General features: G+C 39.8%; 2 protein-coding genes across 2 annotated transcripts; both read right to left on the reverse strand.

The window, feature by feature from the left end:
- Positions 1 to 2,277: 2,277 nt before the first annotated feature.
- On the reverse strand, positions 2,278 to 3,098 carry LOC122292924 (transcription repressor OFP13-like). Its single transcript, XM_043101488.1, has one exon. It carries the CDS (start codon positions 3,070 to 3,072, stop codon positions 2,386 to 2,388), a length of 687 nt encoding a protein of 228 aa, XP_042957422.1. The 5' UTR covers positions 3,073 to 3,098; the 3' UTR covers positions 2,278 to 2,385.
- Positions 3,099 to 7,255: 4,157 nt separating this feature from the next.
- On the reverse strand, positions 7,256 to 8,469 carry LOC122293023 (probable CCR4-associated factor 1 homolog 11). Its single transcript, XM_043101633.1, has one exon. It carries the CDS (start codon positions 8,180 to 8,182, stop codon positions 7,340 to 7,342), a length of 843 nt encoding a protein of 280 aa, XP_042957567.1. The 5' UTR covers positions 8,183 to 8,469; the 3' UTR covers positions 7,256 to 7,339.
- Positions 8,470 to 27,786: the final 19,317 nt, after the last annotated feature.

Consider the following 27,786-nt stretch of genomic DNA (forward strand, 5'->3'; position numbering starts at 1 on the left):
AGAAATTTTTTTATGCAATTTAGTAAAAAACCCATTTACATAGAGATTTATCTTGAATCTTGATACTTGATTGAGTTGGAATTAATAGATATTAAGAACCAATTTATTTGTTTTTTTTTTCTTGTTCTTTTTTTTTGTGAAGAACAAATAATGGATACAAGTTTAATTTGAATATAGATCTTAATTAAATTTTTATATAATTCGACGTTCATTCTTTTGCCCAAGCCAATAAATTATGTAATCTCCTCATATAATAAGGATAATAGTAGGTAGTAAATGAAATCCTACAGTACTTGAGAATGAGAAGTTTTTGCTCTTTATAAGGTTTTGATGATTCTCTAATTGTATCGTTGACTAATCATTTTAGAATATAGGTCATATAGTTTGGACCTTTTATTGGAACGTTACAAATTATTTTGGTTCCAACCCTGTATACTATTAAATTTATTTTAACAATATTTTCTCCTTTGGTTGAAATCTACTCAAATTAATATCTCATTTTCCTATACTCGTAACAGTTGGATCTTAAACGATTGCATAAATGGTTAAGAATTGATAGTTCAAGCTGGTATCAACTGCCAGTTGTGTGATAAATACATAATACTATCCGATAGACATGTTCAGTTTGATGAAACTTGAATTTGATTCAACTCAATTATTAAAATATAAGTTGTTCGTAAATTAAAATAATTAGTTTTCAATGATTAAATTATATAAATTCATATAAAATTCACTCAATTCGATTAATGTTAGTGAGCATACTCAAATAAAGCTCGACTTGATTCTCGATCGTATATTAATATACACTGACACATATATACAAATATATAAAGAGTAATGTTACATATAGTCGTAGAGTACACAAGTGTTACATAATTGTTTTGAAAAATAGTATATATGGTCCACTATTAAATAATTATTTTTTTATTTTAGTCTCATATTTACTCATTTTTTATAAAAATATTGTGCGGCATTTACGTACTCCACGATTATAAATATTATTTATTATATATAAAAAATTGTTCAAAACTATTTTTTAATAAAGTGGTCAAAGTATTGGATTCAATTACAGTCCTAACGGCCGGCTTTAATTGTTAATGGCGCCAAATTTATTAAAATTCAAAGAAGAAAATGGTGGTACCTCAAGATACAAATGCAATAATTTCCCCCAAGATAAAAAGTAGATGATGCTTTATTATTACCAATTCATACTCAGTGATTGCTTCCAACAAGAAAACTTTATTTGATATTAAAGTCTTATTTGACTATCTAACATATATCCAACAAGAAGACAAGGCATAAGACATTAAACGTCCCATATATGAAAAATATACTCCCACTAAGAAAGGGTATCGAGAATGTATACTGAATATTATTTTATATTTTTTTTTTCTTAAGCATTTATGTGTATTTTTTCAAATATTTTTTTAAAAAAATGCATACACGTACATATGCGATAAAACAAAATATTCCATACAAATTATTGGTACTCTTTCTTCGTGGGAGTAGCACGAATCTAAACTTATAGCTATAGTACATTTTTTTAGATTGAATTGAGTTAATCTCAACTAGTTAATTAAAATACACTCTACCAACAACCATATAAAAGGTTTTGGTCGTGATGTCATTATATAGCTCAGCCCATCAAGAACAACCAAGATTTATGTTTGTCAAAGTTTCAACTGCCTGGCCGTCACATACATAACCACTACATTCATACTGCACGCAGTTTTTGTCATGTTTCTGTGAACCGCTCTAGCTAATTTACATATCTTTTTTTTTAAGCTAATTTATATATCTATTTTTTAATACATTTGGATATGGGGTTCGAACTCCATACTTCTATTTTAAAAATTGTGGATAATGTCTATCAGACGACAGGTGTTTGGCACTAATTTATATATCATTACTGTTCTTTCGGATCTAATAAAATTATATATCTCAGTACTAAGTTCCAACAATATTTCTCTCATAATAAATCAGCGTTTCACTCTTCGACGAAAAAAGTAAAAATAATATCAATTATGTCCTATTTATAACTATATTCGCATCTGGATAGGTGTAGGTACAAATTTCAGATACCTGCCCGAATAAATCATGTTTTCTTGGTTCCAAACTAGACTGGATAAAAAAGAACTAGCCCGGATGCACACTCCTAGGTCATATATGTTAATTGAACTCATTATTCTAATTTTAATGATTAAAAATTATCAATTATTACATCTGTACTAAATCTTCGCACATTTTTGTTTAATTTCGAATATAGGGAACAAACAATTTGCAAGAAAATCTATGAAATCAGTATGAATAATAATACATAGGAAGTCGTTTGAGAACTCGTCCATAATTCTCTAATATTACATGTTAGGGAGATATAGGGATTATTTACTCAATAAGGTTTTGGATACTTCCATTCTTCGCACATGAAAGAATTCTTTCAACCTCAATCTCCCACCAGTCTTTAGACTTGGAAGATGAACTCAAAGCATGATAAGAAGATGAAGTACTAGAAGAAGTGAAACCAGCAAACATATCAATGAAGGCCCCAACTATGAATCCATGGTTGTTCTTTCTATTCATCCTCAAGTACCAAGTCAACAGGTCCTCTGCATAGTCCCAATCCTTTTTTCCATAATCCTCAAACATTTCCTCCATAGAATTTCTGAAATCAGTATATGGATTGGTGGAATCTATTGCATGCACCACACAGTCCTGGAAATGGAACGTGCTAATTATTGTCCCTGTCATCATGCTCGTCTCCCCAGCTGGCTCAAAAGACAACCTCTTTGATGTCAATGCCTTGACTGCCATCTCCACCAATAATTCGCCACCAGATTCCTCGAGCTCTAGATCTTCTGAGAAACAGTACTTCGAGTACTGTGACCATGCATGCGGTGAATCCAACGCTGCTGCAACCTTGACAGCGTTGGATAGAGCAGAGTTGGGGCTGATCTTAAACTTGGTTTCTTTGGCTCGGATCAATGATATGTACTTGAGGTGCTTGAAAGGAGACCATTTCCATGATAATTTTGCTTTTCTGCGTTTGAAAATTGAAGGGAGCTTGAACCTCATCGGATCAATATGGCTAATTGTCAGAATGCTCCTGTTGTTTTTTTTTTCATGGATATTTTGACAGCTAAATCACCTATATATACATGATTTGTACGTGTATGTGTGCCGGTAAGATCCTTAAATGTTTCACCGGTGGTTTGTTAGGGATATAGAGGTAGAGGAGAGTGTTTGTTAGGATCTTTAATTGACAATTGTGAGCATTTACTTGCAATTTTTCCGAGTTTAATTCTTTGGTGATCAGGAGATATGACGATTTTAATGCTGGCGGACGTAGATTTATATATATATATATATAGAAATCATATCTTTGGTACATTAATCTTATGAATATATATAAATCACTTAGATGTTCAAGTTAGCTTACAATATGTGAATTATATGGTGCATGTTCATGGGAAAAAGTCCCATATATACTTGGAGTGATCCATCCTCTCATAAGTTGGATTTTTAATTTTTTTTTCTTCTCCATTTGATGGTTTGTGGATTTCATGTGTCGGATTCCCGAGATGGCCATGTTCAGAAAGTGGACCGACTTTTCAGCTTATCTTCTGCCATACCACGCTTAATCTACCCTCATCCCATGAAGTTTGGTGCTAGTCCATCGTCAAGATTGTGCTAAGCACAAGGAATGAACCTACACATAAAGGGCCAATTTAGATGCCCATTTCCTGTCCCTCCAGCTTATCTTCTGCCTCGTTCGTGGTCTCGAGTGAGGTTTTGTTGTTATACCTAGCTCGGTGAACCAAGTTAGCACTCAAAACTCTTCCTCGCTTGGTGATCTCTAACAATTCTTTGAAGTTTTACCTTGCTTGTTGGTTTTGATTGAGGTCTTATTACCCCATCTGGCTTGGTGATCTCAAGTAGTCCTTGAAGCACTAGCTTAAGTGGTCTCCAATTGGATGATCCTGAGCTAGTTCTCAGAGCTTTGCTTTGCTCATTGTTCCTATAAAGAACGTCTCTCACCACCAATCGTTTTCATCAACCTGCAAATCAAAGATAGATGGCATTGGATGCCTACAGCCACTCCGATGCCTAAGTCAATATAGCATATATAGACTTAAGTATCTGATTAGAAGTGATTTTAGAGTTACCTGGTATCCATATATATAGGTGTATGGATATATCGGATCAGCACCACAACTAGATAACCTTCACACGATACTTAGCCATGAAGTTTATCCCTAGATAATTGGAGTAATCTGCTCACCATATTATGGCTTATCAATCCTACTAACCAGAAGAGTATCAGATCTTTGTGGGCCTTTAGCTTGTGGCTTGGGTTGTGTCCACTATTATCACCTGCAGTTGGGCCAAGCCAATATTAGACTCTCCAGGTATCTCGCTAATTCCCTTCGCTCATAGGCATGGAGAATTCATCATTAGCTAATACTTTCTTATGATTGTGCTAATTTATCCCAAAGCTATAAATTAATTTTTTAGGCTGTAAGTGACCCAGGTAGGACCTCGAGCCTTTTGGCTACCTCGTTAGCCCCTTTACTGAACTCGAGGGCCACCCCGCTAGCCCATTATATTCTTTCCCGTTGTTTCCAATTTCCAAGAATCAAGAAATGGGATTTCAGTTGCCTAGAACGTGGTGACGGTTACTGGGTAACGTACACCTGTTCCCCTTTCGTCACATCACGTTGTCAGGTCATAATAATTCCTGCCGTTGGCTCCTCATATCCCCAATTCAAATTGCATGCCACTTTCTTTTTTCTATTTTGCTTCTCATTTTCCTTCCTTGCCTATCCTCTCTTGTGATTTCTTGCTCCCTTCGTATTCCTCACTCTACTTCCTTTTCATCTTTCAATGGCTGAACATGAAATTTCTTCTCATCTCACTGATATGGAATCTTCTCATGTCCTGGATGTCCCAACTTTCAAAGGGTATGGGTGGCGCTCTTCTCTTAAGTCTCACGATTTGAAGAATCTGTGAGAAGACTTTGATCTTCCAGACACAACTCACTTGGAGATCCCTAATCGTGGTTGCGTTGATGAAGAAGGTTTTGTTGGCAAGGTTGCCCTAACTGTTTGTGCCCTAACACATGACATGAGGTTCCCATTTGTCGCCCCATACGTGACCTCCTTGACCTTCTTCTCATTAATCTTGCCCAACTTTATTCCCATGCGTGGAGGGAGGGGCTATATAAATAACCCCTCTAATTGTAACGCCTAGCTAGTGTTAAAGGCCAACCATCAACACTCTTGAAGTGGCTTAATAGCCACTTCATAACCCCTACCTAAGAGAAGCAAAAGGGTGTCTACTATGGATGCCCCTTTGCTACATCTCTCACTTGCACAAAGTGGGCAAGACTAGAAGTCTGCATCTCTCTATATATTCTCAATCTTGTTCATATTGTCAAATAGATTGTGCGACCATCGAGCACATCTGTAAAAGACAAATAAGAGCACATTACCAAATCTCTCCGAGAGAAGGCCAGCATAGCAATTAGTCTTCCATTCTTCCTCATATAATTCATTTTAGTCCAATTACTTTCTCAGCAATGTCTCTTTAAACCATATCATCCATAGTTATAGACAACATACCAAAGTAGCTAACACTAACACTTCAACTTTGTGACATGGTCAAATGTCTCCTAAAGGCATAAATAAATTAAGGTCATCAATTATGATCTATATGACTCACACAGTAAGGAAGCAAAGATCCATTTACTCACCTCTATTGTAGGTTGTAAAAACATATGTAGTATGAAATACACGCTACTATAAAGTTCTCTTTCCAAAACATAACATATGTCGAAACTCAACACACTGTATAGATCTTAGTCTAGTCGTTTTCCAATTGCCTAACCCGAGTCCCGCTAATTGCTTGCTATCCCAAGTGAAAGAGTATACCTCTAAGTCCTTTACTGTCAACAGATAAATAAATATAGTATGATACTTCCTCTCGTTGTTTTGATATTAAGAGTGCTATCATTTGGTGAATGAAAGATCTGTCAAACACCCGTGTGGTCCTTCTGAGGTTAAGACCAGTGAAGAATTTTGGATGAGAATCTGGTTTACCCATGTTCTTAACAGTGTTAAAACTTTCATGTGGAGGGCTTCCAATATTCTGCTATCAATAGGTTGTAATCTTTTTAAACAAAAAGTTTATAATGATCCTAATTGCCCTGTCTATCATTTGGTTGTTGAAAATACGGAACACATTATGGGAGTGTCCTTTTGCAAAGGATGTGTGGGGAAGTTGATGTATTATTTTACAAAAATCATCTCTGCGGAATCTTACTTTCCTAGACATTAGTAAGCATTTTTTGTAACGGTTATCAGACGAGGATAAAGATTTAATGCTGGTTTTGGCACATGATATCTGGTTTAGAAAGAATTCTCTTGTTTTTAGGCATTCCTTTCTACAAGTAGGGCACCTAATTGATCAAGCCAAGAGGTTTTTAGTAACTGATATCTGGTTTAGCAAAATAGAGCTCGAAATGTCCTCCCCTCAATCATCAAAGCTTCTCTTTTGATGCAGTGATATGAGATTCCTTCTCAGTGGCCTCTGCAGTCTGAAGTGATCATAATGGAAACATTTTGGCAATCTAGATGGAAAAGATCCTCACTTCCAACCCTCTTATAGTTAAAGCAAATGCAGCTTTTCTTGCCACACAGGTGGCCTACCAAAGGAAACAAGAATTGGCAATCTTGGAAAGAGACTTGCAACTAGTAATTGATGCCTTGGATAACACAACAACCAATCCGAGCTGGCAAATCATTGAAGACATTAAGCATTTATCCGCTTCTTATTAGTAGTGGAATTTTGCTAAAATTCATTGATCAACAAATCGATGCACACACGTTGTGGTGCAATGGACTGCAACCAACTCTATTTTTGGTTGTATATCTTCTGATTTACTTTCAAGATGCTTGTTGTTTCTCGATAGTGGAAATGATCCACATTTAGCCTTGTAATGTAATACTTTATTTCTAATATATGCAAGCTTGATTAGGAGGAATACTAAGAGGTCAATGAGGAATACTATAAAGGAGTCATACCTATACCCATACACCAATTTGAAGAGTTGAATAGTAATATTATATACAGTTTTAAGATGTATAAATTTTGTATACTCTCTTTTAAAAAGAGTAAGATTTATTATTAAAAAGTTAATTTGTTATATAGATTTCATATTTATTCATTTTTTTTAAAGAAAATAAACAAGGCTTACACATTCAATAATTATAAATATTATTTTGACAATTTGAACATAGGTTTTTCAGGATGGAATAAAAAATACTTTTTTATCTTTTAACTTTTAAAACACGTCTAATCCATACAACACACCGGCATATTTCTCCGGCCCATCATTTACAAAATACACATCCCTCATCTTCTGAAACGCATGCCACGTTAGCAAGCTGTCCGAACCGGCCTGGTGGCATTTTCCAACCGCCCGGTCGACCTCAAGGGTTCTAGCGACCCGGTCCAGTCCGCCATACAAGCTCCGACAGAACCTCATCAGGTACTTGACGTCATATACTCTTTGCCCGAAGAACACCCTCAAGATTGTCAAGAATTCCTCCAATCCACTGGGCAGGCGACGGCGGGTGAGGATCTTCACGAGGTACCCGAAGTCGTAGGCACTGTGGAACGTTACCCAACTCACCGAGTCATTGCAGACGAGTCCCGACGACATCATCAACTCGGCAAACCGGACGGAGTCGATTCCCTCTTCCTTGTTCCTATCGAAGTCAATCCCCTGCCGTCTAAGCAATTCGATCGAGTCCGGGGAGTGGGCGTCGCGGGCCACAACGAAGTCGCTGAAGTTGAACTCCCAGATGAAACGGTTCCCGCCACCGAGATCAGGAAGGTTACCGGAAGCGTCGGAGAGCGTGAGGCCCACCTGAATGAGGTTCAAGACGTCAACGTTGGATTTCAAAAGCCGGTAATGATCGGAGGGAAGAAGCTGGCTGTAGCACGGCTTGGTGGGTTCCACCGGGGGCCGGAAAACCAGGCCAGGGAACTCGGTATCCATGGAAATAAAAGGGTAGCTGTCGATAACGTCCCTTATGAGCTCGAATTCGGAGTCCAAATTAGAAGCCCAGACGTCCCGGATCACGATCGGTTTCAGACACGGAGTAGGATCGTCAGAAACCATAGTGAAATCGACAGTCAGTAGTCAAGTGCCTTTCAGAACAGATGGAGCTAGTCTTCGATATCGGAGAGAATGAAAAAAAGAAGACGAAGACGAGGACGTTCTTCTTGATATCTTGTCTATGTATGGGGCAGCGGTTGTGTGTTGGGGAGGGGGGAGACAGTGGGTGTTTATATGGAAAGGGCGTGGAGTCGGATAAGGGGATGTTGCTTGGAAAGTTGGAAGGAAGGAGAGGGATTTCGGTGCAGGTTGCGAGTGGTGGGAGTGAGCGTGTGCGTGGGGTGGGGTGTGGTCTGACTAAAAAGAGTCTTGATTCAACGCGTTTGTTTGCTTTTTGAGGTTTGAACGAGGCAACTTGCCGATTAAAGTGACTCGGTCCGTGTTGCCTTTTCTTTACTCAATTTTTGAGCTTATCCTTTGTTTTCTTTCTGTTTTGAACTTATCCAGGTGGATGTAGCACGGCCTTTTTTTATTTTGTGCACGTTTTAATGACACTTGAAATTTAATACCGTGGATGCTATAACTTGGCTGCTGATTGCCAATTAAGTAACAGACACATGCCTCCGGATTTATAAACAGTTAGCATTGAGAAATTGTCGTTGTTTTGGTCAAAGGATTATATCTTTGATTTTTCTTTTAATTTTAATGCAAGTTTGTTTATTTTTAAATAAAAACCTTGTGCTCTCAACGTTTCTTTCTCACTAAGTTACTTAAGTCTTCGTTTAATTACACAGATGAGATAAGATTAGAAATATGTGAATAGTAATAAAATAGTTTGAATTAAGATATTTTATGAAGTTTAGGAAAATGAGAGTAAAAAAATTAAATAAAATAATTATAAAGTTAAAAAATTATTATAATATAATTTTTTAATATTATTTTTATTTTAATATCAGAAAAAATTGAATTATTTTTTATATTTTATTATTTGAAAAAATTGTAATGATTAGATAAAAAAATTTAAAAATTTAAAATATAAAAGTATTTGTGTTTAAAGGTGTTTAGATGCTGAAATGATATGAGATATGATCATAAGATGAGATAATCCGTGAAACTAAATGGAGCCTAAGTGAATAAGTTCATTGGAATAAAAGAAAATGCTAAATTCATATTAAGAATTTAATGTATTTTTTAGACGAATCTACTTGGAAATATATGTAGCTGCTAACAAAATAGATCAACTTAAATAAAACTATACGGATACAAAATAATTCCACACAAAAGTTACACAAATTGAGCGTCCATTGCGCCTTTTATTTTTTTTCCTTTTTGGTTTTTCCTTTTTTTATTTTTCTTTTTGTTACTCCACACCCAAGTACCCCTCCCACTCCCTTTCCCAAATTCTTATTTTATGTTTTTACTTTTCAGTAGTCAATACCCACACCCCAAGTCTCCTTCCCCTCCTTTTTCCAAACTCTCTCTCTCTCTCTCTCTCTCTCTCTCTCTCTCTCTCTCTCTCCATTTTCAAGCAAAAGCAGCAAAGCCACATAGAAACAAAACTATAACTTGCTTGTGTATACATGCTAGCAAGAAGGGCTCCAACGTAGGAGACTATAGCTACCGGCGATGATGTCACAGATGATGTTGGCGACAACTACAAACAAAAAAAATGAAAAAGAAAAAAGGAACAAATGCTAAGTCTAGGAAATGCGAAATGCAAAAGAGGGAAGAGGAAAAGCCGAGAGAGAGAGAGAGAGAGAGAGAGAGAGAGAGATTTATTAGTAGGGATGGAAACCCAAATAAACAGAATGGGAAAGCAAAACGGGATGACGAAGAGATTGGAAAAGTTTTGGAACAAGAGGAGGGAATGGGCAGGGGAGAGGAGGGAAAATGAGAAAGGAAAAAAAATTGATATTATGTCACGTTATTTTGTAGGATCCCTTTATGTCTCTAGCTGCCCTTTTAAATAAATATACTTTTTAATAATAGATCCTAAATGTTTTTAAGATAAATGTTCAAAACTTGCATACTAAGCCCGCTTTTTGTTACAAAAAATTACTATTCTATGTTTTTAAGCTTGATTTAACCACTTTTTACTACCAAGTCGAATTGTAAAATCGATTTAACCAGCAATTTCGAAAGAATAGTTAGGGGGAAGGATAAATATATTAATGGAAAAAAAGGAAATACTTTTCAATTTAATCATTAATTTGACTAAAATGTTGTTCTCCTTTTTTCTAATAGGCATTTATTGTTTATTTCGATACATGTGATCTGTCTATGATTGAGGTTCAGTTATGGGTGTAAGAATTTCAGTCTAGACTAAAAAAAATGATTGATAGATTCGGATCAAACCGATTAAAAAATCAATCGATCTCGATCTAAGAAAGTAGAAAATCTTAGTTTTCAGTCTTGTCTGAAAGTATGATTTTTTGCACCTCGAACCAGACCGGATTGATCAAATTTGTTATATAAATTTAAAAAAAAAAATTTGATATGTTATTTTATAATTTCTTGAAGTAGTTTTAAGAATCGAAAACAAATAATTATCTGACTTTCTTTTAACTAATTATAATAATCATGTAATTTTCTTCTAACCTTATTATTTATACTTAGGATATATAAAATATTAAAAAAGTTTAAGATAAGATATTAATTATTAATTATTGATAATACACATGTGAGGGGTTCCCCCACTCTCCTCCTCCAACCCCCCCCCCCCCCCCCCCCAAAAAAAAACAAAACAAAAAAACCTTCTTTTGCTTTCTACCTAGAAGTAAGGCCCATCGCTTACTCACCCAAGCCTATAAACCCCAGCAATGGTCTACAATAGCCCGGGCAAATCGCCCACCAGGGGGGAGGATCCGTGTATGAATACGGAGCGACCAGGGAACAGATGTGATCAGCCGCCTAAGTACTATACCACCGTCCCACTCATTAGAAATTGAACCCAGCTAGAGAAGACCAAGGAAAAGGAAGCCGTTGATCCCCAGCCATTGATCCCTAAGGCAGCTCCTTGTCGAACATCGGGACGTCTTCACCTGGGGGCATGAGGAAATGCCCGGGATCGCTCCTGTGATCATTCAGCATTGTTTGAGCATGGACCCAAAGGCTAAAGGAGTTCGTCAGAAGTGTCAAAATTTCAGCGTAGAGAAAAACATCACCATTATAGAGGAGGTCGACCGTCTATTAGCCACGGGCTTTATTCGTGAAGCTCATTACCCTAAGTGGCTATCCAACGTAGTATTGGTAAAGAAGCTCAGTGGCAAATAGATAGAATGTGCTTCTACTTCACTAACCTCAATAAGACTTGCCCGAAAGATAGTTTCCCACTTCCTTGCATTGAACTCATCGTCGACTCCATAGCGAGTCATCGAATGTTAAGTTTCACGGATGCGTACTTTTCATTCAACCAAATTTTCATGAAGCTCGAAGATAAGGAAAAAACTTTTTCATCACCAACCGCAGTCTGTACTGTTACACCACGATGCCTTTCAGATTGAAGAACGCAGGAGCCACGTACCAACAACCAATCAATCGCAATTTCAAAGGTCAGGTAGGCTACAATATAGAAGTCTATGTAGATGATCTGCTTGTTAAAAGTGGAACCACAAATTAGCATTTGAGTGACTTGAGGGAGACTTTTGATATACTAAGGCACCACCAGATGAAACTAAACCTAGCAAAGTGTGCCTTCGGTGTGGGGGTTAGGAAAGTTCCTGGAGTTCATGGTGTCTAAGCGTGGAATTGAAGCCAATCCCAAGAAGGTGAGAGCCATCCTCGACATGAGCTCACCCTAAAGCATTAATGAGGTACAAAAACTTGCAAGGCGAGTAGCAGCTCTTAACTGGTTCATATCAAGGTCTACTGACAAGTTTCTGCCCTTTTTCAAAGTCCTGCAAAATGCACAAACATGGGATGAAGGCAACATTGCCTTTACGACTCTCAAATAGTACCACGCTAGTCCACCAGTCCTTAGTTAGCCCCGTTGTGGGGAGATGCTAATACTATATTTGTCGGTCTCCCCCTAAGTGGTATCCTCTACACTGATGCAAGAGGAGGATGGGCTACAACGACCGATTTACTATACTAGCCAAGGGTACTGTGTAGTTGAAGCCAAATACCCTCGTATAGAGCAACTTACATTCACCCTAGTCATCACCGTGCGCAAGCTACTCCCCTATTTTCAAACCCACCAGGTGAAGGTCTTCACGGAAGCTCTCCTCAAGAAGATACTGTAGTGAACAGACACCTTGGGTCGACTTATGAACTGTGCCATGGAGTTAAGCAAATTAGACATTGAGTATGCACCGCGCACTACTATTAAATAGCAAGTGTTAGTAGACTTTGTGGCCGAATTTACTGGCATCCCAGAGAAACTAAGCAAGCACCCCCTATTAAAGCTCTAGCAAGTTTTCGTTGACGGCTCATCTTGCCGAGCTAAAGGAGGGGTAGGGGTGCACGTCATCACGCTAGAGGGAGAGGAGCATGATTATGCTATTAAATTAGCATTCAAGATCTCGAACAATGAAGCTGAGTATAAAGCCTTCTTGTCGGGATTGGTAGTCGCCAGAGCTCTGGGTGCCATGGACATAAAGGTGTGAGCTGACTTACAAGTGGTGATCAATCAAGTGCGGCGAGAATTCGCTGTGAAGAGTGACACGTTGTGAAAATATTTAGCTTTGGTAAAGACCGAGTGCTCCCACTTCAAGTATTTTCAAATTTAATAGATACCTAGGGTTGAGAACTAGAAGGAGGATAAGCTAGCATATGCGGCTTCCAAGCAGGAGGACCTCCACCCTACCAAAGCAAATGATAATTCGAATGGTCGAGATACCCTTGGTAGGAGTCAAGGTGATAGATGTACAACCTGAAGCCCTTGATTGGGCAAGAGACACCATCAAGTACTTGGACAATAGGGAGCAACCCGAGGATCAACAAGAAGCTAGAAAGGTCAGGAGGAGAGTGGCAAGATACACGTTGATCGAATGAGTTCTATACCGAAGAGGACACTCGACCTCTCTCTTGAGGTGCATTTCCTCAGAAGAAGCCGGGTACATGTTGTCAGAGATGCACGAGTGAATTCGTGGCAGCCATTCGGGGGGAAGAGCACTTGTGGGAAAGGCGAGGAGGGTGGGATACGAATGGCCCCATGCTCTCTGAGATGTTGAGAAGTATGCTCGAAAGTGCTGGAAGTGTCAAGAATATGCCAAGGTGCCCCACTGTCCACCTGAGGAATTGACATCTATCACCTCACCATGGCCCTTTGCCTAATGGGGGATCAATCTGGTTGGTCCCCTTTCACCAGGCAAAGGAGGCGTGAAGTTCGTAGTCATGGATTACTTTACCAAGTGGGTCGAGGAGGAAGTCTTAGCAATCATCATGGCTAACAGTGTTATGCGGTTCCTGTGGAAAATAGTAACTTGCCAGTTTGGCATCCAATGCACCATCATATCGGATAATGGAAGAGAATTTGACTTGGATCACTATCAATGCTGGTGCCAGGAGTTGGGAATAGAGTTTCAGTATTCGTCTCTAGGCCATCCCCAATCCAACGGTTTAGTGGAAGCCACCAACATTTTGTTGGTGGCGATGCTCAAGAAACGGTTTGATAATCATAAGGGTGTATGGGTAGAAGAGCTCCCAAGGGTGCTATGAGCATATCGCGTCACAATAAGGACACCTACAGGAGAGGCACCATTTACCCTTGCGTATAGCCCTGAGACGATGCCTCCGGTGGAGCTTGGAATCCCTACATATCGGGTGCAACACTTTGATCAGTCTTCCAATGGCAGGAAGATCGAAGAGTAGCTGGACCTGTTGAAGGATTTCAGGTTGGAGGCCGAAATAAGGATAAAGACTAACAAGGGGAGGGCATAGCAATGCTTCAACGAGCGGGTGTGTTTGAGGACATTCATGGTCAGAGAGCTAATGCTCAAAGAAACAAGAGCAACGACTTGAGATAAGGGAAAACTGGGAGCTCAGCACGAGGGCCTATACATGGTCACCACTACCAATTATTTGAGTGCCTACAAACTCAAGGACTCTCAAGGGAACAAACTACCACACCTTGAAATGCTGAACACCTATGCAAATTTTTCTGTTAGAGTCAGCCTAGACATTGTAAAGTTATATTTTCATGAATTCCTTACATGATGCTTAATAAAAAAAAGTGCTTTGTTTCAATGTCAAATCTCAGGAATGTAACTTTCACCAACTTGGCCTTCTTATTTGAAGACGTCTTCAAAGATTTACCTTCCTTGCAGGTATCAACAGGCAGGAGTGGGTTCAGTACCAGACAACCCGAATAACCTATATCTCTGCGGGATAAAAAGGTAGGCCAAGCCAAAGGCCTCCCTACTTTCCTAGCAGTCGAGAGCGGGACTAGCCCTCGACCACCCAAATACCTACCTCAACCTTCGCTGCAATGAAGGTTGGGATTAGTGCCAGCTTGACCCAAACTTACCATTTCTTGCGACATCAACGAGTGGGAGCGAGTTCAATAACAGACTGTCCAAACAACCTACCTCTCGACGAAGGGTGATTGGCGGGCAAAAAGCTCTGCCTCCTCATCCTAGAAAGTGAGACTAGTCCTAATGGCTACCAAAATACCTACCCTAACCCCTGCCAAGGCGGGAGAAAACGGGTCACAACATCATCCGAATTGCCTCATAGAGAGATCATAGGGGCAGTTTGGCTTGAGGCACTCTGACCCCTCCCCGATGGAGTCCTTAGTCATTCGAAGATGGAAATTTACCTTCCTCGCAAGCGTCAATAGGCGGGAATGGGTTCAGTACCAAACTACCCGAATAACCTACTTCCTAAGTGATAAGACGGTAGGCCCTACTTTCCCCATGGTGGAGAGCAGAACTACCCTACCTCGACCTCCGTTGTGACAAAGTGTGGGATCGACACCAACCTAACCTAAACTTACCCTTTCTTGCGACATCAACGAGTGAAAGCGGGTTCAGTAATAGACTACCCAAACAACCTTCCTCCCAACGAAGGACGCCCTACTTTCCCCACGGCGAAGAGTGGAACCAGCCCCTGGCCACCAGAATACGTAACCTGACCTCCATTGCGATGAAGTGTAGGATCAGCTCCAGCCTGACCCAAACTTACCATTTCCTACGACATCAAAGGGTGGGAGCAGGTTTAATAATAGACTGTCTGGACAACCTACCTCCCAATAAAGGATGACAGGGGGCGAATAGCTCGACCTCCTCTTCTGATAGAGTGGGACTAGTCCTAGTGGCTACCCGAATACCTACCCTGACCCTTGCCGTAGCAAAGGAATGGATCGGTCACGACACCATCCAAATAACCTCTTAGAGGGATCGCAAGGGCGGTTTGGTTTGAGGCACTCTGACCCCTCCCCGGTGGAATGCGTGCAGTCTTTAGCCGTTTGAATGTCATGACAAAGAAGTAGGGCAAAAACGTCACAACGAAAATCGAGGAACACTTTCCTTCCCAAGCCTATAAGACAGGTTTGTATACTCGATCTCTCTTGATGCAAGATAATCCTGATGATATACTCACTTCCTGAATGGCTTCAACATGGGGATGGAGAGGGGGCGTGTGCTGGCCTAACCTTTCACCTATGGCTGCCGCAATGCGATAGGATTACCGTGGGCCAAGGGATCGACGATCGCCAATGCAGTGGGGCTGGGTGTTTCCATGCTTACGGGGTAACCCCTAGGCCTAGGTGAGCTACGGCCCACCCTCTCTATCTAATAGGGAACCCTGACTGATCCCTCTACAACATTGCTAAAAAGAAAAGAGAAACAACAACAGAAAAAAAAAAAAAATGTACATAGAAAAACAACCACAGCTTTTAACACAATAGGAATAATTATGTTAATAAATGATGTAGAACGCAAAGTGAAGGGATCACAAGCCACCACATGAAGTGGCGAATTTACTACCCAAGTCATAATGGTAGGCCAACAATCTACCAAGAACAAAATGATGAGACTGAGCTGGGGATAATGAAGGGGTCGACATCCAGGATCTGTGACAGCGACAGGAGGGGGTTGGGCGCACTCACTAATCGGGGCAGCGACCACCGGAACAGCCCCCGAGGGTGCTCAGGATCAGATTCTCCCCAAGAAGGATGGCTTGGGCCTATAAGATGTCAATCAGGGGAATGTCCGGCATGCCAAGAGATCTTATGTCGTGCTAAGGGCTCTCTAGAAGGTACGACTTCATCCTCTCCAAGCCATCACGAACTCCTCAGATGTAAGACAATTCCACCCGCATCATCACAAACTCCTCAGACGTAAGACAAATCGTTCCGCAACCTCTCAACAATAGCGTCTCAAGCCTTTAAGCCTACCTGGTCTTTTCCGCCTTGGCCACCAAATCCTATCCCCGCCCTCACTCCTTGGCCAAAGCATGCCTTTCCAACATCAAGGCCTTAGAGATCTGATCATATTCTTGGGACTGTAACCTATGTCGACACTTTGTTATGCGCATACATGGAAGAGGTCGGCCTGCAACTATTCGATCTCCTGTGTACGATCATCGAGAGATCTCTCTTAGGGGTCTAACCGGTCCGATTCGTTCCAATTTTTGACAAAATTTAGACCCGAACCGGTATGCACCGGTTACTCTCCTAAACTGGTACTCTGGTTTTACCGATTTTAATGTACTATATTATATATTATATAATATATATAATATAGTATTTTATAATATATAATATTATAGTGATAATATAATGTAATATATTATAATATATATTACAATTGTATTATAAACTATAATGATATATTATAGTATATTATAATATATAGTGATATAGTATTAGTATAACTATTAATATACATTATATAATATTAGTATAACTATTAATAAAATAAACAAAATGATATAAGATTTTAAAATTTAATATTATATTAATAAGTAATTTATCATATAATACAAAACTATTTTATATATAGTTATATATTATATACAATATTAAAAATTAAAAAATATATATAAACGGGTCCGGTCCGGTACGGTCTGATTTTAAAAAAAGAAAAATTGGAACCGGATCGATTTTGACCGATTTTAAGAAAAATCAAACCTGTACCAGACCGATCCCACCGGCTTGATCCAGTTCGGTCTGGTTTACCAGTTTATCGGTTTTTTTTATACCCCTAATCTCTCCAAGCTATCTCTCACATCGGGTGACAATTCCAAGTGAAGAGCGGTAACCAGTTTCAAAGACTAAGATGTGCTGGCTAGGGCCGCCTCAACCTTGTCCTTTCTCCTCCTTTCCACCACCACGTAGTCTAAGCCATTCTGAGCTAGCGAGCGGTGTGGCCTATGCTTACTCACCATCTCCTCTCGACCGTCTACAACGACCACGGCTAAGCACTCCAAACCCTATAGCAAAACTCCTAGTTGGTCACCTAACAAATGAAGTCAAAATAGAGTACCAATAGCTCCAAGAAGGAGAATCACCTCAGCAAAGATTTTCTCAAGCCTGCCATTGGTCCTGTGTAGACACTCCTCGCGGCTATCTGGAACCACCAACCGGGCATTTGTTGAAACTGTGTTAATCACCTCCTTTAGGCCAACTTCGTCCCCCGTTGTCTTGTCTGAGGCAAGTGCAATGGGTCCTGCAACGCTGCGAACCAAATGGAAAGGAGATGCAAGGAGCCTACCCTCACCTTGGGGACTTGGCAGGGTTGTGAAGGTGGCCTCCCTCTGCCCCTGTGGGACCACAACACGGCCCAAAAAAGGGTTGCAATTACATGCAGCTCTATTGGAACAAACAACCCTGGCCGAGTGATTAGGAGCACCACAGAGGGATCTCCTGGAGGAATCAGGAAGTCATTAGTGTCATCCTGAACAAGAGACATCCTCTTGGGTTTCTTCACCTTCCCTTGATTCGCGGGCTAGAAGGATGGTCGAGTACTGGGTAACCACCCTTCCGCAACAGAAAGCCCAAGTCTGAGCCAAATTAGTAGGAGGAGCTAGGTATCGACAGAGGCTATCCTCATCTAGTAGAGCCTCTGACAATACTTCATCAGGATAGGTGTTCGCTCAAACCAGGATCACCTCGATTAGAAGGAGTTCTTCCGCCATCACTTCAGTGCAAAGTCTCTCATCATTACCCAACACCCCCCAAATGGCCCGAACAGGGTAGAGGCAATGACTAGCTTGAGCCACAAGGAATTCCTACCCTTTGCCAAACAGGAAGAAGAATTCTCAACCCCAGTTCTTAACTTGGCCACATCCCACCTGGAGTGTGATCAACAGAAGGAGGGGCTTGAAGCTCTATAGGGAGTGTTGCATTATCCTAGGTTCATGTGTGATGAGGAATCCGCACGCCATTAAGTCTAGATAACTCGGCCCAGCCTTTTCTATGGCATGACACTCGAGAATGCAACATGACACAAGGATCCTTTAGGCCTGGGAATCAATTGAGCAAGCACTAACTGGAGAAAGTCCAACACCTCGGGCACTGGATGATAAAAGGGCACCCTGAGACCATTAAAAAACATGGTCGGAAACACTGCCACCTTGGAGGCTAAACCATCCAAATCCACCTCCCCCTCGGTGGAAGGAGGTACCTCGAGCACAACATTTTTTGGGATCCTAAACGGTTTCCTTAATAACTCCAACTCCTCAAAGGTCATCGTCGAATGCCACTAGAAACCAGCACAGTTTGTAGGAGCATTGTTGTCTTGCTGAGGAAGGGCCGAAGAAGTAACAGGGGGTTGCCGTGGGTTTCTTGGGAGCCATTCGACGGTTGAGAATAATAAGATGAGGGATATGATAGCTTGGGGAAACGAGAGATGGGGAAGTTCATGCCTTGAAGAGAAAAAAACCTTATACAGGCCAAGGAAGCTGTGGGAATCTCGAGGTAAGAATGACATGGCGACTATGGCGTGTGCCAAACAACGTGGCCCATCAAAACATGGAGTCAACCGAGGGATCACAAGAAGGCACAGTTTGCACGATGTAAAAGGGTCACTTGGAGATTGCTAGACACAAGTGACCAGGACTCACCTTTGGGTTAGCAAGTGGAAGGGAAGAACTCATGTCAGCGGGGGGACCTCTCTTTTTCTTTCTTCCCAAAATTAAGGCCCATCGCTTACTAACCCAAGCCCAAGAACCCCAACAATGGCCCATGATAACCCAGGCAAACCAGGGGGGATTCATGTATGAATATGGAGTGACAAAGGAATGGATGTCACCAGCCACCTAAGTACTGCACCACTGTCCCACCCATTGAAAATTGAACCCAGCAAGAGAAGACTAAGGAAAGGGAGGCAGTTGATCCCTAGACCTTATAGAACATACGAACAAGAGGAAGGTAGTGCAAGATAAGGTCAAACGGACCTAGCGCAACATTTATGGCACCTCTACTAAGCACGCCGCATTTATGGCAACCCAGCTTGAACCAAGCAGCACATTAACGGTGCTGCCACTGAGGCATGTCGCATTAATGAATAGGACTGTACATTTAACCCATTGACCAACCCGAATTGAAATTTTTTTATTATTCCAAACCAATTTACTTGACCCAAATTGAAAGGAATGGAAACGGAACACTTCCATTTTGCTTCCAATTTATTACAAAAGGGTTGATTAATACTTGTTAACCAAATAAAAAAAAAAGGGACTCAATGGCCAAATTGATCCATTTCCTTTCTTACAGGAATTTGAAAAGGACTCTTACACCCCACTCTTTCCGTATCAAGTGAGCACCATAACTCCAATCTTTCCATTTCCTTCCTTCATCATAGATTCATACACATGAAGAGAAAGAAATGGTCAAAAATGGAAGAACAAACCGTCCTGAACAAGTACTTGGAGCTTCGAAACTTAGGAGCCTTCTCTTCCTTACCAACCACTCACCTCTTGCATGCCTCTGCCAACCTCCACGCCGCTACCCTGGAGCCCTTTATCAATTTCGAAACATTGCTCCTCAACTTCAAGCTCATGGACCTCTACTTACTCCAGGCTCCCATATTCGCAGCCCTCAAGCACACTTTTACCATCACTTTTGTGCTAGAGAGGACACCGTCACCATCGGACACACCTTCCATAGCCTCCACAGTGTCGTCCTCAGGCCATGCTAACCTATGCCATCAAATACGCCATGGACAGTGAGTCTTGCGATTGCAGCTCCGATGCCTTCCTTCACAAAGTCGAGTCCGCCAAGTCTCTTCCACCTTCTTTCGTAAGTTTTCGATCGTACGTATTCATAACGCAGAAATTAGTTTATTTGAAAGTCTTCTCAATCTTAACAAACATATATACTTAAAGAACTAATTTACAAGCAGTGTATATTAATTTCATTGCAAAATATTAGATATATAGGATCATTATAAGTGGATCGGTGGATGGAAGGGGTAACGGGGGAATGGGTTTTGCTCGGATGAAGAAATCAAAGAAGGGTTTCAGATTAAATAGAAGAATATGATGGTATTAAAAAAATTAAAAATTCGATTAAAATAAAAAGGTACGAATACCCACTACCTTTTGAATCTATTTCGGTTTCGGCATAATCGGTTACTAGAATTTTCGGAAATCAATTTTAGGTTAACCGCTTGTTTTTTAGTCGGGTCGGATGAACAGTCGTATTGATGAGATTGGACCAAGAGTCATGATGTGGATGAGGGACCCATGGGAATAGAAATGATTTGCCCCCCTATCAGACACCACTATAAATACCAAACCCCAGGTACAAGGAAGGGGTGCTGGTTCTCTCTACTCTTTTACTTCAGTGTTTATTTGTCACTTTCTTAAAATTTTACTAACTTTGGCATTGGAGGCTCCCAGCCCTAGGTTGCCCTCCTCTAGCTCCATCTTCTCTGAGTTTTACAAGCTCATTGCTGAAGACTCGAGTCCCTAAAACCTAGCTCAAGGGCATACAACATACGACGGTAATAACACGTATTATTAACATTAATAATGTATTTTATTTAATTAAAACACTTAATTAGTTAAGTATATACTTCCTGAGACAAATTAAATTAAGCCATTCACTTAATATTTTTTTCATTTTTATATATGTGTTTCAAAAACTTGAAATTGTCTTGTTTGGATTCGGAAAACATCTTATCCTTTCTCATCTCATTTTATTATTACAATTTTCTTAAATTCTCATACAAAATATTGTAAATAATTTAATTTTTTTAAATTTTAAAATAATAATAATATTAAAAAATAATATTCTAATAATATTTTATTTAACTTTTATTTTTTAAATTATCTCATCTAATCTTAAAATTCAAACCAGCCCAAAAGAAAGAGAAACTTGAATCCAAACACACCGATAGGAACAATTGGATAGAGCCAAAATGGTCGAAGTTTTGATAGTCTAAAAAAATTAGTCCAATTTAAAAAGATAAATGCAAAGTCACTCTCTTCTAGCTCTCGCTGGAAGCTACCATTATAAATATAAAAATAATAAAAAAAACAAAAAAAAAAGTATTTTTTTACTTCGGAATTAAATAATGATATTATGAATTTTTTTAAGAAAAAAATTAAAATATTAAAAAAATATATACATAAAAAATAAAAATAAAAAATAATTTTATACTAATCGAGTGGTGGCTGTAGTGCCACCTAGTTGTCCAGAATCGATGGTGCATTGGTCCCGGATCCATTACTACATCCGTAACCTTTCAGTTCAGTGCAGTTTTGGACCATTTTCACTGTCGTCGGCGTATTTATTTTTTGGGCGTTTGCTTTGTCGTATTAGAGGACAGCCTATAAAAGTTGGCCCACAGCCCATAGTAAGTCAAAACCAAACGTGACCCACAAAAGGTTCTGAAACTTCCAATCCCTCATAATATGTAATGTCTAATTTTTATTATAATAAATATAAAAAATATCTATTTTTGATTTATACTATTCATCAATCAAATCTTATTTCAATTAGAGAAATACTATTTGCCCCTAAACTCTCTACCGAAAGTTGTTTTCACCGAAATGTATTTTTTTAAGAATTATTTTTAAATAAATTTTTGATTTCTTTTATTTTTAAAAAATGTTTAAATACTTTTAAAAATGTTGCAAAACCAAAATTAAGCCTAATCGATGAGGATTCTCTATAAGAATCCTATGTGGACATAACATTGTCCTTTTAATTATATTTTTCTACAATCTATTCTCTCAATATCTCTATTTGCTCACATTTGCTCGGCCCTCATAGTAATTTATTTAGAAAAATTTTTAGTTAAATAGAAAATACAGAAATTTGATCTGTAATTAAGACATTTATATTAAATTTTATATGAATTTAATTAGACATTTGTGTATATTAGCATTAAATGAATATTAAAAATATGAATTTTAACCATCATTTAATTAGATTTTGATTAGTAATTAATATATAATTGGTAGAATGGTAAAAGAAGATAAAAAATTTTAAAAAAATTAATATTATTTTATTATATAATGAATGAATGAATAATCTAATATGAAGATTTGATATGGATGGAATAGTCAAAGCTAAATTCACATCATATTAACTAAAACAAGAATTTGGAGTTTTGGAAGAGATTGCTCTTACAACCCAAGCTAATGGGCCCTAAAAGTCGATTAGAGGACGTGAATTACGATTTGTTCAATCAAATTCAAGATAAGCTTGGTTTATATAGTGTGTTATGGACGTAGCTCCTCTTACACGATCACCTACAACCAAACAACGACAGGTCTTGGGGGTTCGTGGGAATGCCTCATATATCTAAGTCAGTGTGGTATGGGTATTATCCAAAAAAGATCCTCTCGTTGTCACACATGGGCGATATAAATATAGCTCTTTATATCTTCTGTTTGACGTGATAATCGTCTAATCTTTCATTTGAAATTCAAGCTATGAGATATTCAAACTTCACTTACTAAGGATAACAAACTTATAACCTCTCTCCCAAGGTTTCTGGAATGCTTATCCTCTCTGTGAATCAATATGTCGAGGTTCAAGGTTCATGGGCCAGGCTATTGTCTGGACCCATGACATGGTCCAATAGGCTGAGAAGGGAAGAAAGAATTAAACCCCTTTCAATTATCCCGTGAAGTCTCATCACGCGCAACGTGATAGAACTTGTAATCATAGCAATGCTTCATTATACTGTTTGTCCATCATTTCACACTAACCTCTCAAGTTCTCCACTATTCGACATCTCTTCAATCATCTGCTTTAATGTATGTCAGTCCTCAGTACACCCCAACGGGGGAGACACCTTTTGCCCTAGCTTACGAAAGTGAAGCAGTTATACTGATCGAAATAGGAATGCCAAGCCACAGGACACAGAATTTTAACCTCGACCAAAACATGCGGGCGCTAGAAGAGAACTTGGATCTAATAGAAGAAATGAGGACTGACATGGAGGTCAAGGCAGCCACCCACAAGAGGAAAATAGAGCAATACTTTAACAAGAGGCTTAAGCCAAGATCGTTCAAAGTAGGGGACCTAGTCCTTTGAGAAGGGATTTACCCCGCGACAGAGTAGAATAAGTAACTGAAAGAGAGGGGGGGGGGGGGGGGGGGGGGGTATGCGAAGGGGCATGAAAGGGTAACGATGTTCTGACAAAGTAGTGCGAAATGACGGACAAACTATATAACAAAGCATCACTATGATTATAAGTCTCATCACGTTGCTTGTGATGAGACTTTGCAGGGTAACTGAAAGGGCTTTAATCCTTTCTCCCCCTTTCGCCCTGTTGGGCCATGTCATGGCCTAGACAATAGCTTGGTCCATGAACCTTGACATACTGATTCAAAAAGAGTATAACCATCATAGTAATCTCAGGAGAGACATTATGAGTTTGTTATCCTTAGTAAGTGAAGTTTGAATATCTCATTGCTTGACTTTTATACGAAGGATCAAGTGGTTATCACGCCAAACAGAAGATATCAAGGGCTCTATTTATATTTCCCAGGTATGACTATGAGAGGATCTTTTTTGGACAATAAAAAAATAGTCATACTATACTAACTTAGGCATCAGAGGCGTTCCCACGAACTCCCAAGACATGTCTCTATTTGGTAGTAAGTGATCGTATGGGAGGAGCTTTGAAACACGTCCATAACATAATGAGGTTTTTATAACTATAAAATTATGATTAATTACTAAACGAAATACTTTGTAAAGAAAACTCTCAAATCAAGTCTTATAAACTTGTGCAGTCCAATATAATTTTTTATTCACAATGTTTTACCGTAAAAAAATTTTTTAAAAAAAAAAAAAATCTATATTTACAATGAAAATATCTCAAGTATGTAAAAGGGCGAGAGCAAATTATATTAATAATACAAATACTTGTAAAAACTCGATCTTGATTTGTCAAAATTTGTAAATAAATTTATAAGATTAATATAAATAGTCTATATGGTCAGAATTAACTAGTTTGTGAATCTGCCCAAGTCATAATTCTATAAATAATTGAATTATTTGTGAACATAAAATATAACTCGGTAATAAACTCTAGCTTTCCTCGTCTCTAATTAAAATTAACATGAACAAAAATTTATAAAAATCTATTCATGCCAAGTTGATTTGTTTTACACATTTACAAACAAATCTAAACATGTCATTTTTAACATAACAACATCTTCATTACTAAAACTACTTACTTGTAATGACAACTAGGGTGGACAGTGGGACTCCACCACCTTTTCCCCCGCATTTGTAGACCGGTGCCCACAAGCTTGTGGCAGTCAGGGACGGGACTCGGGCTGGGCCCAAGCCCACCTAGGGTTTACCCCATCCACATGGCCCACCTGTTGGGGTCCTTGGTCTAGACCCAAAACACCAAGTCCTCCACGCCAATGGTGGCCTTGTGATGACCGAACCTTGGTTCCTCTCTTGCTTGGCTCACGTGCAAAGGTAGTCAATATGACCACTTGGGGATGGTAGGGTTAAGTGTTTAGGCTAAGATGGGTGTATAGAGTGATGGAAGATGAAGAGTGATGGTGTGGTTCAAAGGTGATGGGCGCACGACACTAGTGAGTGCTATGGTGTAGGCGCCACTTGGAAGATAGACTTAGGGTTTGGATGATGTGTTTAGGGTTTGGAAAATGTAAGATGGGTGGCTAGGATTGAAGATGAGTGATGTAGAGGGAATGGCTAGGGCTGGCCAAAATTTGATTGAGGAGAGATTTTAGGAAGTTTCCTAAAATCTTGGAAGTCAAACTTCCTTGAATCTTGGAGATGACCTTCCTAAAATCTTGGAATATGATGGAGATATGAATGGCTGATTATGGGAGTGATTTTAGGGATCAATTAGGATTCCTAAATGATAGGAATCTTAATTGGAAAGTGGGGTGGTCGGCTAGGGTAAAATGGATGAAGTAATCAACTATGGAAAGTTGACAAACACTATGGTGGGCGATTTTGAGGGGTTGGACGGATTGAATGAGCCAACTTCAATAAGAACACCTCAAGAACAATGATGAATATGCATGAACAAAATGAAGAACATGCATGAACAATGAAGAACACTCGAGTGCAAAATGAAGAATACTCAAGAACAACAAAGAACGCTCAAGAACAATAGCAAAATACTAATGAACTTGAATGAACAAACCCATAAAAAGGATAATCAATACTTGATTCACGGATTGCACAAGTAATGAATAAACCTCATATATTGATAAACACAACTTGGATTCACGAATTGCACCAAGTTGCAAGAACAAGATAGATTGAATCACACTTATTCACGAATTGCAAAGTGTGATTCTCTCTTTGGGACTCACGAATTGCACCCAAAAAGCCTAAGTGCAAAGGCACTAGTTTGTGATCTCTCAAACAAGAGTCTTCCCTCTAGGAGTTTTGCCAAAAGATCCTAAAGCAAATGAAGGAGGTCCTATTTATAAGAAAAACAAATTAGAAATCCCCAATAGGTCCCTAGAAAATAAATAAATAAAGCAAATTAAATGAATAAAATAAATAACAAGATAATGGCCATGGACCAAGGCTAGTCGTGGCATGCATGGCCCATGGTGGCTAGGTGGTGCACGGTGGTCAGGTCGGTCCATGGTCAGGTGGTGCTGTCATGGTTTGCTGGGTGGTGAGCCATGGTGGTGCGCGGCATGGCTGGCTGATGGTGAGCCAGGGTGGTGCGGCATGGCTAGCTGATGGTGAGCCATGGTGGTGCACGGCATGGTGGGCATGGCTTGCTGAAGGTGAGCCATGGTGGTGCACGGCATGATGGGCATGGCTTGCTGAAGGTAAGCCATGATGGTGCACGGCATGGCCCAGGCTGGTGGCCTGGGCGCTGAGTCTGCAAGGCATGGGATAGAGCCATGCGCTGGTTGGCATGCCTGGTGGGCATGCCACTGACCTGCTCCGCAAGGCATGGGCTGGAGCCATGCGCTGGATGGCACGTCGTGAGGCATGCCACTAACCTGCTCTGCAAGGCACGGGCTGGAGCCGTGCGCTGGATGGCGTGCCTGTGGGGGCATGCCACTGGCCTTGCTAGGTGGTGTGGGGGCACGCATGCATGCACGCAGATGCACGCTCAAGGGCACGCGCAAGCCTGCACGCATGGTCTGCGCGCGGTCAGTAGCCTCCATGCTCACCCGCTGCGTGTCATGGTTTGATTCAAGGCATGCAAGCAGACTAGCCATGTGACTGTCCTGACCCTCCATGGGTCGTGCCGAGGTGTGGTCCCGGGCAAATCTCCTGGGGGTTGTGACACCACCCCCCCACACACACAGAGGTGCGCACACACACACAAATACTTAATTTCTTGAATTTGTTGTTGAATAATATATTTATAGATTTTAGGAATGGATCTGTAAATTTGTTGTTTTGAATTTTTTTTTTCTTTTCCAATTATTTTTCGTCATCGGTGAGCGGTGGGCATAGTGGGGTGAGGTGAATGGTCATGGAGGCCAATCTGATCCCTGTATCTGGACGGGGGCAACCACCCATGAGGGGCCAGTCCAAGGTCCAAACTATTCCCTGTCCATACAAGGGTGAGGGGGCAAGACAGGGGCACCCCTATCCACCCCTAATGAAAGCGATATGTCCTTACAAAATATGAAGGACTGAGTGACCTGCAAAGGTGGCCAGCGTGGCCTTAGTAAGGGTGGGAGGGCGCTCCATCAACCCTCTTCGAGCAAGTCCAAGATGTTCTTAAAAAATTGATTTTTTTTTTTTTTTTGGTTATGTTGTGGTTTCTTTTTAAGTGACTATTGGTGCGCTTCTAACGATGGTGTTTTAGCCACCATTTGGTGCCCGAGACGTTTTGGCCACCCTCTAGTGTCCAAATTTTGGCCGCCACATGGGTGGCCAAGACATGGCAATTCATTGCATGGTGACCATCGTTGCCACCTCCATTGTGCCTAGAGGCCGGGATACAGCTAAAAATTTTAAACCACAAGTGAGATATTGTTTAAAAATAAAAAAATACTTATACTAAATCCCTATAATTAATAAGTTGCTGGAACACAACCACACCAAGAAACGGTGGTTTGGCTTTTTTTTTTTTTTTTTTTAAGTTGACTAAAGTTTTATAGAAAAGTACTTTTTTTTATTAGAAAAATATTTCTTAGTTTTTAAACTTAATTTTTTAAGATAAATAAATAGACATGCGATACCTTTTTATTGGGCTATGAGTCATTTATTAACGGTGATGAATGAAAATTTTTACGGAATGAGCAATTGCTAAAGATCTCAAACTATGAGGAAGCTATTGCAAAAATCGGGC

This window comes from Carya illinoinensis, chromosome 13 (assembly GCF_018687715.1).
Source record: "Carya illinoinensis cultivar Pawnee chromosome 13, C.illinoinensisPawnee_v1, whole genome shotgun sequence".
NCBI lineage: Eukaryota > Viridiplantae > Streptophyta > Magnoliopsida > Fagales > Juglandaceae > Carya > Carya illinoinensis.

Coding starts and splice junctions, on each gene's coding strand:
- LOC122293023 (XM_043101633.1), bottom strand. CDS start 8,182: ATGGTTTCTGACGATCCTACTCCGTGTCTGAAACCGATCGTGATCCGG.
- LOC122292924 (XM_043101488.1), bottom strand. CDS start 3,072: ATGAGGTTCAAGCTCCCTTCAATTTTCAAACGCAGAAAAGCAAAATTA.